General features: G+C 40.0%; 2 protein-coding genes across 8 annotated transcripts in view; one reads left to right on the top strand and one right to left on the bottom strand.

Annotated features, from left to right (window-relative positions):
* Positions 1-128: 128 nt before the first annotated feature.
* On the bottom strand, positions 129-6,552 carry ubl7b (ubiquitin-like 7b (bone marrow stromal cell-derived)). 5 transcript variants are annotated; one of them, XM_086174983.1, is made up of 11 exons: positions 6,405-6,552; positions 5,848-5,929; positions 5,477-5,596; positions 5,291-5,376; positions 3,177-3,261; positions 2,995-3,052; positions 2,744-2,877; positions 2,420-2,468; positions 2,149-2,335; positions 682-795; positions 129-487 (listed from the first exon to the last, which is right to left on the bottom strand). In XM_086174983.1, the coding sequence occupies exons 1-11, from the start codon at positions 6,405-6,407 to the stop codon at positions 347-349; spliced, it is 1,059 nt and encodes a 352-aa protein (XP_086031109.1). In that variant the 5' UTR covers positions 6,408-6,552; the 3' UTR covers positions 129-346. The 5 variants fall into 5 exon arrangements, with proteins under 5 accessions (XP_086031109.1, XP_086031105.1, XP_086031108.1 ...); XM_086174979.1 differs by having other exon boundaries at positions 5,755-5,929; positions 6,405-6,549; XM_086174982.1 differs by having other exon boundaries at positions 2,149-2,325; positions 2,419-2,468; positions 5,755-5,929; positions 6,405-6,547.
* Positions 6,553-7,009: 457 nt separating this feature from the next.
* cd276 (CD276 molecule) overlaps positions 7,010-14,944 on the top strand; it is an 87,433-nt gene continuing 79,498 nt past the window's right edge. For 2 of the 3 annotated variants that reach the window (XM_086174985.1, XM_086174987.1), the window contains exon 1: positions 7,010-7,292. The gene's annotated coding sequence lies outside the window, so the exon portion shown is untranslated. The remainder of the gene's footprint in view (positions 7,293-14,944) is intronic. The other variant, XM_086174986.1, reaches the window with a different exon arrangement.

Below are 14,944 nucleotides of genomic sequence, written 5' to 3'. Positions count from 1 at the left end.
AAATTTTAAAAAATGCAGTACCATGTCTATAAAGAATCACAAAACAATCACTCTGTGCTCAGGAGCTTATTTTTTGTACTCAAAGACTGAACCCAAATATTAAGATCACTGAGTAAACAGAAGTTCAGGAGTTGGTCGTTACATTTATTACAAGTGATGACTTCAGTAACATTAAATATATGGGGCTCACTTGTATACTGCTGTATAATCCGTGAAATTAGGCCATTATAAAAAAAAAATCATGATGCTTTTCTTGATTGAGGGTGACCACATTTCCATGCAGTTTGTGCAAGTTCGTTCTTCTTCCTTCCTCCATGAGAGCCCCTGACCATCGGGGTATGTGGGCTCAGAGTCCCGGTCCTCCGGCAAATATGAGCTCAAGGGCAGCCTGGATGTCACCATCTGTGGCCTGCAGCGCCCTCAGCATCAGCTCTTCATCCTGGATCCCCATGTCCCTGAGCTGCTGCATCTGAGACTGCCAGCGGCCCTGGCAAAATAAAACAAACAAAAAAAAAAGAAATACAAACCGAACAATCCCCTTTCTATCCAAAGTCACACTCACCTGAATTCAAAAACACAAACATGATTCCCTCTATTCTCGCTTTTGGGCTTTAAGGAAAATAACCCCGCTGATGCAAGATGTACTTAAGATCGCGTTCTACAGAAAGTGGCGAGCCTCACCTGTATAGCAGACATGTTGGTCGCTTGCAGAGCTTGTTGTAGTGCCTGGCTGAACAGGTCGTTACTGACCGGGGTTCCCGCTGGCATGGGGGCCACACCGCTCGAGGGGTCCGACTGCAATAAAGATAGAATGATGGCAAAGAAGTTTGTTACGCATGTATATGATACGGAACAGGGGTCTCAGACTGGCAGGCCCCCCTGCCTGAAATCAAATCTTTGTGTTAGTTTGGCATTATTTTCCTCACATGCATCTGGGGCTTTTATTTAGTGGATTAAAAAAAAAAAAAAAAAAAAAACACGCAAGGAAAAAGTGAAAAAGTAACTTTGCAATTTATTTATTGCTACAAAATTTGAAAACAAAAGATTTTTTGAGGAAAAAACATCTAGTGACATTGTTAAAAATGATCTTTTCTTTTCTTATATCTATATAAACCACAAAAACAATAGCAAAAAAAAAAAAACGGAAAAATTAAAAATATTGATTTAATAACCAGAATAGCCTTGTAAACATTATAACTCCTCTTATACTACCAATCAATTTTCTAATAAATTCTAGTGCCGAATTTTCCCACAGTGACAAGATTTTCTCTTTTATCTCAACAATATTTTTAGGGTGCAATTTCATCGATTCTTTTTTAATATTCATTTTTCATATAAATTCATCATGTACTTTTTAGATGAACAGTCCATTACGTATGACGATTTTTATAATATCTGTTTACCTCCTTTACACTAAAACCAAGAAAAATTTGGACTTAAGTGTTACTTCTAGGTAATGATTTTACTGGTCCGGCCCTCTTGACATCAAATTAGGCCGTATGTGGCCCCCAGACCAAAATGAGTTTGACACCCCTGATATAGAACTTCTAGAAACTCGAAGGCACAGAAGCGTGTCCTCAGACCCCGAAGGACAGGTCACACACACACGCACGCACGCACGCACGCACGCACGCACGCACGCACGCACGCACGCACGCACGCACGCACAGGTCTCCCTTCTGCCCTCAGGAAGAAAACTGGGGGGTTTGAAAACACTTTTAACCCGTGTGTTGTCATGCGGGTCAAAAGTGACCCACTACCATGTTTAGCTGTAGAAAAAACACCTTAACCTATTTCTTTCCAACTTGAAATTTTATGACTTTTCCTTAAGAGACCCGATTATTAGAAAATGTTTATGTTTCCATGTGGGCTGTACACTACTAGGGTACAAAGATTGTCTTATGGGTCATTTTTGACCCGTAGGACAAGGGGAGTAAACACAATGTTAAGATTGCACAAGGGTTAAAATGAAGAGTTTCTTTCCTTTGGCAATAACCCTGTGGGATACCCCTCAATAAATGCATGTATTTGTGTATTTCTTCACTAATAATTTCACTCTTTATGAATGTTTCATAGTCATAATGACTTTTACAATGCTGGTGTGTTTTTATCAATTTTTTTAATTTCATTTTATCTGCTAAATCTCACCTGGCTGTTGGTGGTGGGAGTAACCGCGCTGCTGTCGGGAGTGCTGGCGAGGGCGAGGGCCGTCGCAAGCTCGCTCTGTGTTATTGGTCGAGGGCCCGTTGCCCCGGTGTGGCTCAGAGACACTGGTCTAATCCCTGCTGAGGAGCCCACTCTGCTGGAAGGACCTGCCGGGCTTCCCTGTGACATATATTGAAAACAGAAAATAAAAAGAGCCTCAATCGTCGCCTGCATTTTCGGAGACATTGGGTGATGACAGTGTCGCAGACTCACAGACTGGAAATCTTCCTCATCGTCAGACATGCCCTCAAACATGAAGCCCCCTGCCACAAAAAAAAAGCAGATTTTTTATACATGGCTCCAGGAATGTGCGGAAAAAAATCAGAACATGCATTAACTTTAGGAAACATGGGGGATTAATTCATATAGGTTAGTTTGGCTTTCTGATTGCTATGCAGGAAGTCCAGGCACAATTACATTTTTATCAAAACTAACCTCAATTGCTCCAGAACTTATGTAGCTCCTGACGCATTATCTGGTAAGCTGTTTGCAATCCTTCCATTAATTGTGTTTTGACGGTGCTATCACTTCTGCTCACCTGGCATGTCACTGTAGGAACTGCCAGAGACGTTGCGAGATGAACTGGCGCTGGACTGAGCAGGCATGCTGCCCGCCACTGAGTGCAGGACCAAGATAATGGCATTGACAAGGGCCGGGTGTGAACTGATCAGCCTGCGAGACAGGGATGTGAAGCCGTGCATTTAAATGACCTGCGACGAAATTGTTTGCGCCACACTTTCCAAACAACGTCGGAGCAAATGCGGCGGCGGAAGAAAACGGCACACTTACACGTCCAGCATGTTAGGGTCAGTGAACTGCACAAAGAGATCTTTGTCTTGGAGCACACCTGAGCCAAATAAGGGAAAATGTTACTCATTCGCAGGGGTTTGCTGAGCGGTCCGCAGTTTCTGTAAAAAAAACACAGCAAGGAGAAGCTTCCCATGCGGAGATAGAGGTCAGCCGGATCTTACCGAGCGCGACAGGGTCCGACCTGAGTCCTGGCGTGGCCACGATAATCTGGTCCAGAGACTCTTTATTTGTCAGCATTTTATATACCTACAAAAGAAGACAATACATTTTCATGATATTTGTCATCCCCGGAACAGAGGAAGAAGTGCTTCAAGCAGTAAGTACAGAAACAGTAGAACATTGAACAGATATCTAAATTTTATTTTTTTGGATAAATGTATATATGTATATATAAAATATAAAATAAAAATATACAGGCCTTGAATGATCTCTTTAAACCACTGCCCAGCTCTACTCTGCTGATTCTAAGCTTTCAGCGTCATCACTTCTGATTACCATCCTGCACTGATAACCAAACGGAGTCGTGTCCCCATGACGGATCTGAATGTCTAATAGATGAGAGGGTCTGTTGTTGATGGATGAAACATTTTTGAGTGTGCTGTGCAGATAAACCCGTTCCTGTCGAGACTCATCTTAAGAGTAGTCGCTGGCTGCCTGGGGCGGGGTGTGTGTGTGTGAGTGTGTGTGTGTGTGTGCGTGCGTGCGCACATCCCTTTATTTAATAAGGCAGTCTCACTGAGATCAAAATCTGTTTTCCAAGAGACACCTGGCAATAACAAACTTTTACAGTTAACACAGAGAATAAACAAATCCAAACAATAAACAAGGATTGAATGAAAAAGCCATCAAACATGAACAACATGAACGTAAGACTAGAGTTTTATGAAGAGCTTGGGATGACGGGGATTCAAAACCCCTTTCAGTCACTGTGACAACTTCATTTGAGTGACAAAACAACTGTGAGTTAATGAGAAAATGTTTTTTTTTTCTAGTTCTAAGCATATCCAACCCACCTTGGAATCCAGAGAACAATGAGGAGTTGAAAATACTTTGTTTATGATAAAAAAATGCACTGTGTCAAATTGGCGCCATTAAGGGATACTGCATGAGAATACACAATACCTCCTTAGTCAAGGACAGGCATGAAGGCTGAGAATACAATAGTATGGAGACGTACATCCTTTAATTCTGTGCAGGAGGACAGTCTGATTTCTATTTTTTGAGTTAAACCCATTCAGCCACTTTTTTATAAATTGCTTACCCTTTACACAGGGTCACTGGGTTGCTGGTGCAATGTCAACCTGACATTGTCGAGGGGGTGAGGTATTAAAGATTGGAATTTTATCATCACCTAACTTTACTGCTGCCTTTTGAGTTAAATGCAAAATAATACTCTTGAATCACATTCTCCTATCAAGACGTAAGTTCAGATAAGACTGCAGTTTTATCGTCAAAAGTCACACACGGAGCAGAATTTACATTTTTTTTTCTTTCCTGTATTTGAAAATATTCTGTGATTCCACGGTGTTAATTGATGTCACAGAATGGCTGAAGGCCATCAGTAACAGTCTTTCTGCGCAGTAAGAGTGGAACCAGTTCATCATATCCTTATTTAAATCTGAAGACCGCAGTCTATGGAGTTAAAAAACTGAAATCCATCTAGGTTGACCTAATAAAATCTAGACAGCTGTGAACACAGGTGTGGATAGATGACTTAACCGGAGAAGCATCCGATACATTAGCCAAATATATTTGGATTAAGGAAGGTTTTCAACAATCCTAAATCATAACTTTGGGTGTAAATGTTACACAAAGTTGCACAAAATAGTTTTTTGGACCATTGTCAAATCAGTCAAATACTTTTCAGCGGAGTGCAAGTGAGACGCATTGAGCAACTAAGATGAGGGATGCAAGGAAGGAAGTCATTTTAGAGGGAGGGTGGACAACCTAAACTGATAAGTTAGATTGCACTCTGTGGCAGAGTAGTGCTTGATATGCTTTTACTTGGCTGACTAAGACTCTTCCCAAACACACTGGGCATTGTCATAGCAACTGGATATTTAGATTTTTTTTTCCAAGACGTCATGACTCAGTACCTAGAGGTACTATGCTGTACCAACAAGCCTTACTTGGGTGACTGACATCCTTCATAGACTCTTGCCTATCAGTTTGAGACTTGAGGTGAGTGGTAGTTTTGCAGTTGCTAGTTTAATGTATTAAGGGGTGGTTAATAGAGGAGGCCAGTGATATGTTTGTGTGAGGGTCTTCAACTCACTGAGTCTCTGTAGGCCGAGTTAAGAGAGTGTAGAGCAGTGTGAAACACCCGGAACTCCCTTGCTGCGGTTGCCCTATTAACAGGCTCTGATGAGAGAGAGAGAGAGAGAGGATAAAAATGCTTGAATCTACGGAGCTGTCACCATATTCAGATTTAAACACAGTTATCAATGCAAAAATGACACACCTGGGCTACTGACAGGCTCTGGCCAAGTCTTTTTGAGTATATGTACAGTGGCACCAGGTTGGATCCCACAGGCTTCCAGGGTTAACTCATCTTTCAGTTTACGCCCACAGTGGACGAGCTCTGGAAGAGCACACACATTGATTGAACAGTGGTGTGAACACGAGCTCGATTCCCCTTAATGGTATGTGTGCATATTTCTGCTTCACAGCCAAGCTCTCATCACACAAATTTGTATTGATTAATGTTTTAATTTCTGCTGGATCTGGGACATACAGTACCTATTAGTTCAGGGTCAGGGATCGAGTCAGAGAGCTGAGCTGCAACAAGCTGTTTTAGAGTAGCGACTCTGTATCCTCCAGGCGGAACATCACCTGGCATCATCTCTGGGAAGTGAAAGATGGATTTGGGTTGATCCACCATCTTTAGAGACAGGTGCCATTCCGGAGAAGCCATCTAAAAGATAAACAAAAGAAAGCATGGAGTTAATATCGTAATGTTCACAGCACGATTACATCACAGATCGGTCCGTTACAATGTCTGCTAATGATGATGCCGACGGTTACCAAAGCATTGTTGTATTTCTCAGTCTTTTTTTTTGAAAGGATTAGTATCTATATAAATGTTTCAAAATACATTACCGCACACAAAATATAATTTTTTTATCGGAAAATTTGACATGTTACCGAGTAGGTATTCTTGACGACACCTCATCTCAGTTTTTTAGTGCGTTTTGGTGGAATTCAGATTCAAGAGACGTTAGCATACATTCTCAGCCGCGTCAAGCTGCTTTCACTTACGAGGGGCAATATCGGCGAACACTATTACATTTTGCCACAAGGCTCTTTGTTAATAACATTGAATTCGGTAATGCGCAGAGTCTAAAACTAACTCTATAAACACGCAATATCTGAAAGAAGTGCACACTCACCATTTTTTATGTTGACATTCAATCCACTTCCTGGTTTTTTGTCACGTGGTACACGCTACGTTTGCGTCCACCATCCAAATGAGGCAACACGTACTTCTCAGTTTTCATCTTCGTTTTTTTTAATTTTTTTATCTTTATAACGGCGGCCACCGAAACTGGAATCCTCTACTTTTATCTTTGCTGGCACTATAACAAGATAATGAAAAAAAAAAATCACACGACTGATTTGACCCAAAATCACATATTTGGTCTTTGGACTTTTCTTTTCGTATCACATGAACAATTGGATGTATTATTTAGGATGCTTACTCGTGACCAAATATGTTTGTTTCAATAAAAAAAAATAAAAAAATAAAAACAATAAAAAACAGTTAAATGATTCAAAAAGTAGCATATCCCATTTCACTTACTGGTAAATAATCATGGATGACACGGTCAAATACCGTAAATGGAAAAAAGACAAACAAAAAAAAAACGTTAAATTCAAATTGTACAAACAAGATGTTAATTACTGCGTGTGAAAGAATACAAGAGTTGACGTTCCCCAAACGGTTAATGTGAGGGGTCGGGACTCTGGCAACTTTTTCCCCCTCTGGATGACATCACTTCTGGACAAAGCAGCAAGGAGTGGTTTCTGTAAAAAGAACCGTCCCCAAATCAATGGAACATACACGCACACTTAGATAATCCGTACCGAAGCCTTAACCACCGTCAAAAAAACACAGTTATCTTGTCGTCAGCTGTTTGTTTTTCCCTTTTTTTCTATGTTTTGATGTGAGACGGATTTCCTCCTAAGGAAAGTCAAACCGACTGAGCTGGAAAGAAGAAAGAGTCTCCGCCGCTGGATGGTCGGTGTTTTCTTCTGCCAAGCGTCGCCGTCCTGACATGGTAAGCAGCAGTTGCAACTGCAGCTGCAGACAAACTGTCTTTGAAAGCAACATAGCGGACTGGTTGTGTTCGATGACAATGAAACTTCAGTAAAAACCAGCAACAGCTGCAGCCGCCGGGCGAGTTACGCAGAAAATCCGCACATGGTGACGCAGTACTAAGAGATTCCCCTTCTTTTTCCTTGATGTGACATTCGCAGTTTTCACAGAAAAACAAGCCCTAGAAGCAAACGCAAAGTTTTTTTGTTTGTTTGTTTGTTTGTTTTTTAAGGTTAAAACTATTAATGAATGAAACGCATTGCGCCCCCTTATGACCAAAACTGAACATTGCATTCAGTCCTTCTACCAGCGTCAATGACCCAAAATGGGGATGAATGTCGTTCAAAAGGGGATTATTTTTATTTTTCTTAGCCCTGCGGGGTTGTGACATGAGAAGTCTGTGCAGGATTTGTGTCTCTGTCAAAAAAACAAAACAAAAAAACAAAACAAAAAAAAACCTCACTTACCCAAGCTGACTGTTCTGTATATTTCCTGTGCATCGTGTATTTGCAAGTGTATTTGCAGTCCCTATGTCCTCTATTGTAAGTCGCTTTGGATAAAAGCGTCTGCCAAATGTAATGTAATGTAATTTACTGGTTAGAGCGATAAAGTGTAATACTTCATTAACGTGAGGTGAGACGAACCTCAGAAAAAAATGAACTGGCAGCAAATACAGTGCTTTGAATAGGCTGGGACCGGCTATGTTGAATATATTACTGTGTAACCACATCTTCTTTGTTTTCATCTTTAATATGGAAAACTTTGATGCGTAACTTCACCGGGTTGTCATCCGTCGAGAGTCTAGACCGGGGCTGGGCAATTATTTTGGCTGGCGGGCCACATTTTTTATTTATTTTTTTAAGCGCGGGCCAACTAGGTATCCGTTAAATTGAACAAAAGAAAAATTGCAATTTAAATATTTACATTTTTTGGCATTTTATTTTGACTCTTAAATAATGAATGATCATATAAATGTACCAACATTATTTTATATGTAACCATCCATGCCAAATTAACCAAAAGGTAAAAAATAAGGAGTTTCAAAAAGTAAAGCAATTGACTGAAAACATTCAAAGAAAATATTTTGGCGAGTTGGATAAAAAAGCAAAACGGGCCGAATGTGGCCGTAAAATGCCCAGGTCCGGTCTAGACAGCCTGCAGTCATCACCTTTCAATATTATGTGGAATCACCATGACTACACCGGCATTAATTCACCCAATCGCCTGTAAAAAAATTACATCAGAATAAAGAAAAGGTGATCCGGACACCAGTAAGATATAACATGATGTCTCAAATTTCTTGATCTCTTCATTTCACCGGTGACGCTATTTGTGTTGTGTATCTGTATATCAGTGTTGGAAAAACAGACTTTGACACCTTGCGGCTTGTTCGCTTCTTTCCCCGTCATGTCGTCCCGTTTCGCGGTTGAAGCGACAATCTTTAAAAGCTGTGGTTTAGGAGATGCCGCGCGCTCTTGGCTGCAGTGATGGGGATGTTTCCTGGCCTCGAGCTTTCCTTATCGCAATGCTTGTGGAGCTGTGCTCAGCTGGCAGGTACAGCTTCCTGTGGGATACAGAGGATGCGGCTCCTTTTCTGACAAGTCATGTAGGAAGTGATCACAGATACGCCGGAGAAATAATATTATAATTCGACAAGATACGTCGCCGGTGATCGGGATGCACTCTGGCGATTGTTATTTCATTATTGTTTTATTGTACATATATATCAAGATGCACTCTATTACCTCTTTTGACTCTGCAAATGATTAGGGAGTATCTTTCTCCGCATCAGTGATGTGTATGGTAAATTACAAAAAAAAAAAAAAAACTCAGTAAGAAGATAAGAAACTTTATGATTAAAATGACTCAAATAGAACAAAAAGTACACGAAATTATATTTACTTTTAGTCCAAACACCAAAAAAATAACACCGCCGAGTGACTTCATCGCGTTCGTTTTCCACTTCTTGACACAAAGGGCCAGTTTAAGTTTCAATTATTTCCACTCATGATATTTAGCTAACCACTTTGTCGTTGTGTGAGTTAACTGAATTTAGGAATCTTATCTTCTTCCTGCCACCTAGGATGGAGGGAGACCGCTTGGGTCTGCAGTTGGATGAAAAAAGGAAAAAATCTTACACCCGATAATCTCCGTGGATGATTTTAATACTTTTTCTAAGCAAAGTGTCACGATAATAAATTTTTTACTTTTTTTTTTTTTTTTTTTGTCACTATTGTTTCCTAATGCTTTGAGAATCGCTAAAGAAACCAAGTTCAGTTTGGTTTTGTTCCAGAGAGGTCCGACTTATCTATGATGAAGATCTCCCCAAATTCACAACTCATAACCAAAAGAGTCAGGATTGATGAATTGCACAACAGGCAAAAGGGATTGTGTGTGTGTGTGTGTGTGTGTGTGTGTGTGTGTGTGTGTGTGTGTGTGTGTGTGTGTATGTGTGTGTGTGTTTAGGTGTGTAGGCGAATCTCTTTATAACAGAAGACAAGATAAACAAATAGACTTTTGCTGAATGCTGAACAGAGAGCTTTGAACACTGTAAGCATTCTTTTTGTGTGTGTGTGTGTGTGTGTGTGTGTGTGTGTGTGTGTGTGTGTGTGTGTGTGTGTGTGTGTGTGTGTTTTTGAATGCGAGCAGTGCTTTTTATCCTTCAAAACAAAGCATTTTATCTCCAACTAAGATTGGCTATTAAGCCTAATCATCTTGGCTCACACTGCTGTCATCAAACAACAGCGAGAGCCAAGTTAGACATCCATGTTTTTTTTAATTTAAATTCAATTCAAAATAAGCATAGTTTACAGGTAATTAGAATACAGCAGTGAGAATCCGTGCATATAATGAAGTAAAACTATCTATTCAGTTATATTTTACAAGAAATCCAACTCCTCTTTAAAGCTGTTTGTGACGGTAAATTCACTCATTTGTCCTCGAATGAAATAAAAAGTCTGGCTTTTTGAAAGCATACTTACTGCGTATTTTTCTCACATGCTGACTTTGGAGCCATTTCTTTTCAGTTTCAGAGACCCAGAGGAAACTGGATACGTTAAATTATCACTCCAAAAAAAAAAAAAAAAAAAAACAGAGGACACTGATCAACTTCCAGTCGGCACCGGGAAGTTTTCCCTTTACCTTGCGGATCTGAAAGTTCTCCCCCGATGGTATTTGTGTCTTCCAGGTTGGAAATGTCCCCATCATCCAGGGTTGAACGCTTCTCAATGGTTTGAGGAGCCGGATAATAACGCCGGCCATATGCCGATCAGAGATTAGGGTCCCGAGGGCCAGTCAAATTCATTATATTAATAGTGACTAAAAATGGCCTTGTCCTCAAGGAGTAGAAGGAACTCAAGAGCGGCACTCGGCGAAACTGTTACAGAACCATTGTCAGTGAGATTTCACAAAAGATTAGCGCATCGGTTTGATGACCTCGGCAAAATTGTAAATGTTAATGTTCTGTGATACTTGGAGAAGCGCGATTCACTCCTGCAGCGTGTAACGGTTTCGTGCTTAATTTCTCTTTCCTCTGACCTCCGTAATAAGACTCATAATCCATAGTACCGTGTCAAAATGAAATACCCAAGTGGTAATGGCTCAAAGGAGGATGACCAACGACGGAAAATTCAAGACAGTTCCACGTTAATGGCTTTCGTTTAGAGCGATAATAATTCCGCAGTCGGCGTCGGGATCTGAATAAAGAGCAAGCTGTAGGTTTGATCCATGGGTGTGTTAGAGTGAGACTGTTTTCCTAATGACGCCTTTAACAGGTTCAAGTTTATTTTATTGTACTATTCTCCCGGTCGCCCATTTAAAAGGGGAGCTCGTCTTGTTTTGATCTTTACGCCCGCGATCGAGTCGTTAAAAAAAAAAAAGTGGAATCATAAAGTGAAAGGAAGGGACAGGATCTGCGCGCTGGCATGGGGTCCCGCGAAGTACTGGACTCGTTCTGTGAAAAGAAAAAAAAAAAAAAGGAAGGAAAAAAAAATCCTTTGATGGCTTCCTGGTGTCTGGACAGCGTTTGCGGAGTCAGACGGCGGTTTGGTGTGCCGGCTTTATTTCAGGTCATGCAATCCGGAGAGAAACGTAAGGGGAAACTGTGATTCTCCCATGACGGACGGCTGCGATATTTGCCCATCTATCTGTCCCGGAGTGTTCATTTCCATCTTTCAATCTCCGTAAAGTCAATAACCCACATCCTCTGTACGTGAGGGTAACTGTCTTGCGGAGGGATCGACTAAATATGCAACCTGTGTCTTGAGTCGGCGGACAGATGCTCTCTGAAAGTCCGAAAAGAGAGAAGATGAGCTTTGCGATTGTGGAAACATTTGTGACGATGTGGTTGTAGTCTCTCCCACATCCTCTCTGTTGAAGTCATAAAGGGAGCGGCATGGAAAAAAGAAAAAAAAAAAAGAAAGAAAAGTTTGGGATAAGTCAGGATGTGGAGCTACAGCTGACGGTAGTTTATGCTGAGCATGTGTTTTCAGATTTGCAAAAAAAAGCTTTAGATTCTGGGGCTTTTATTGAGATTTCCAAGTAAATATTCCCATTGCAGGTGTGCTGACACCGATGTACTCACACACACACACACACACACACACACACACACACACACACACACGTGGTTAAAGCTGACACACAGAAAATTGAGTTCTTAAAAATGACTCAGCGCTATCAGCCCATCATGAGTCACACACCTTGAATTTGTCGGTGTCAGAGGGGAATTTTCTCTTCTTTGTCACTCTGAATCACCGGCAGAGTGATTTATCCTCGTGCGATATCTTCACTTTCTTGTTGTTCGATGGATTGCAATTAAGAATATTGATCGGATCATGAGGAGTTTTCCCTTCGTCCGACTCCGCTCATTCATCTCGCTCTAAGAAATATGTGACGCTAATTCATCTTTTCCTTGTTTGCCATTAAAAAACAGAACATGATTAGGTTTGAGGAGTTATTTTGGTTAAACAAAAGCAGAATAAATTCATTTTTAAATGTTTGGGGCACATAGATTCTCAATACAGAATTGTTTTTATTCTATTGACATTACAGAACACAATGAAACTGGAATGCTACTCCGTTGGTGGGGAAAACCAAAAAAAAAAAAAAAAAAACGAGAGAGAAGGAAAACACACTAATAAACTACCCAAATTAATCATAAGAAATGAATAAAATGAAATACAATAATGTGAGATGGTGCAGTCCAGAGCAAGAAACACAGTGTATTTAGTAAAAGCCACAGGGTGGAACTGCCAGGGCTCTATTCTGACCTGGGCCAGGATTGGAAAAAAACACTTAAACCTCTCAAGTTTTTATATTTGTTGGGATGTGTGGAGTTTTTAATTACATTTCTAGTAAAAACGTTCAAGACCACAGCTCATTTCTTTTTCTTTTTTCTTTTGAGGGAGAAAAAAAAAAAAACAAAAAAAACAAACAAAAAAACTGGTATTTCAGACTAGGTTGGAAGTGGTCTGAAGGGAAAAGTGCTTAGCTTGCAGATTTAATCATATCCATTAAGGTGGGATGTGTGTTTTGCTTTAAAAAAATAACTAAGTATACCTATATATCAAATGGGTATTTTATTTATTCCTTTATTGATTGTTTTTTTTTTTTATACGTTTATTTCCTATGGAATTCGGATGTGGTCTTGTATACTTTGTGGCTTCGGGCTCAACACACAAACAACTCAAGAACAACAACAACAACCACAGCTGATCAGCTCTCTGGAGACGGTTGCGTCTTTCTCACGATACAAACCCTATCGTGTTCCACGTGCGGATCCTCCGACCCATTCCCTGTTAGTCTCGAAGAAAGTCGCGAATTAACAAGGAGACTCAGGATGACCTCGGTGAACCTCGCTCCCCGGGCAGAAGGGATGTATTGCGTCTTCATAATAGTAGAAAATGATTTCGCCACACGCGGGACATGTTGCTTTAGATCGTCAAAACACAGCTCTTGGCTCTTGCACTCGGTTCCAGGAGAAAGATTCCTGCCTCCTGGATATCAGTAGGGAGTCGGTAGGAAATGGATGAACCATCGTGGGGAATCCGACACAAACAGGAAGTATCGTGCTAAGAAATGAATGCGTTGGTAAAGGGAGGTAATATTGTCAGTCACATCTGCCTCCGCTTACGTGCAGCACTGATCCAAAACTTCAGTTTCCATTTCCTTATTTTTTCTTGTTTTATCATTGACGCGCTTGCTTCCAGAGCAGTCTTTATCTATGTTTCCTTCAAATGATATTTTTCTTGTTTACAGTAAGTTATCAACTTGCATATCCTGCTAAATCCAGTTTACATACCTTTGCATTGTTTACATCTCATTATAATAACAATGCTTATTAATTGTTTGTTTTTTTTGCTTATAATTTGGCTTCAGAGAATTTCTTGAGGAAAACAGTCCGGAAACACGTTTCCGGACTGTTCATATGATTATAAACAATTTGAATCTTTGAATTTTGATTTAATGCTTTTTATTTTATTTTATTTTCTTGCTTACTGTATGTTCACATGATCATGGATAACTAGAAACGTTAGGGCCAACAATGAAATTCTTCAAATGTTTTGCTCTATGGGCACTGTTTAATGGGCATTTTTTAAGGATGATGAGAAAAAAAAAAAAAAAAAAAAAATATATATATATATATATATATATATATATATATATATATATATATATATATATATATATATATATAAGTAAGTGTTTTTGGTTGATATGATAAATTCATCTTACCCCAAATTCTTAAGGGTCATCCCTCAGCCCTGATGTGCCGGTTCCTCGACTGAGATTAGTGAGAACCAGACAAGGATGAAAACTTAACTATGATGTAGCCTCTGGGTTTGAAATAAAAATATAAAATAACTTTTTTTTCCTGTTTGTTTTCGACCTTGTCTGGCAATAAAGCTATGCTCCTCGGTGCAATATATTACAGGTAAAATCAAGACCTAATACGCTGTAAGGATGTCACGCTAGGTTTCTTACTTTTATTTGACTGACCTCCTGTCAGTGTAATAAACCATTTATTATTGTTGCTCTCAATTTATGTTCACTGAAAATGTAGTTATTTATTTTTCCTCACACAAAACTGCCCTTTTCTTCTTTTCCACTTTTTTCCTGCTTTAAATGTGGTCCAACTGAATGCAACCATTAGTCTTGCATATTCTTTTTTCTTTTTTTTTGGAAAACAAAATTCAGAGTTTATGTCTCAATTTGCAATACTGTTCTCATTGTGCTCATTCTTTATTGTTTTGTCTTTACTTACTTACCCATTTCTGCTCTACTAATATCCCGTTAAACTATCCGGCGTCACTGCGGCCAGCAAAGTAAGACTTTCATTGTACAGTGAAACACATATCCGACTGTGCTAAATGACAATAAACACTTTAAATCTTTTGAGTCATGCGTTTTGACACCTTTAAGGACTCTATGACTACCATAATGAGTGCCAGCCCTACTGTAGTCATCTTGTGTTGACGTGGCGGGATATAAAAACGCCATCCCCATTTACCCGTGGCTCTAAATTGTACGCACAGGTTTGCACAGCTCTATGCGTGAGGCAGGTTGTAACACAGACACGCAAACAGATTCATAAGGCTGTTTCTGCTTATGCAC

Source organism: Fistularia commersonii, chromosome 27 (assembly GCF_037954325.1).
Source record: "Fistularia commersonii isolate RoL2024-O1a breed Wild chromosome 27, RoL_Fcom_v1.0, whole genome shotgun sequence".
Taxonomy (NCBI): Eukaryota; Metazoa; Chordata; class Actinopteri; order Syngnathiformes; family Fistulariidae; genus Fistularia; species Fistularia commersonii.
This window is presented reverse-complemented; position numbering and strand designations above follow the sequence as displayed.

What these genes read in the sequence shown, in the direction of transcription:
- ubl7b (XM_086174979.1), bottom strand. An exon ending in AGAGCCTGTCAGTAGCCCAG is followed by an intron (nt 5,377 to 5,476) that starts GTGTGTCATTTT and finishes CTCTCTCATCAG; the next exon opens with AGCCTGTTAATAGGGCAACC. An exon ending in GATGAGGAAGATTTCCAGTC is followed by an intron (nt 2,336 to 2,419) that starts TGTGAGTCTGCG and finishes CTGTTTTCAATA; the next exon opens with TATGTCACAGGGAAGCCCGG.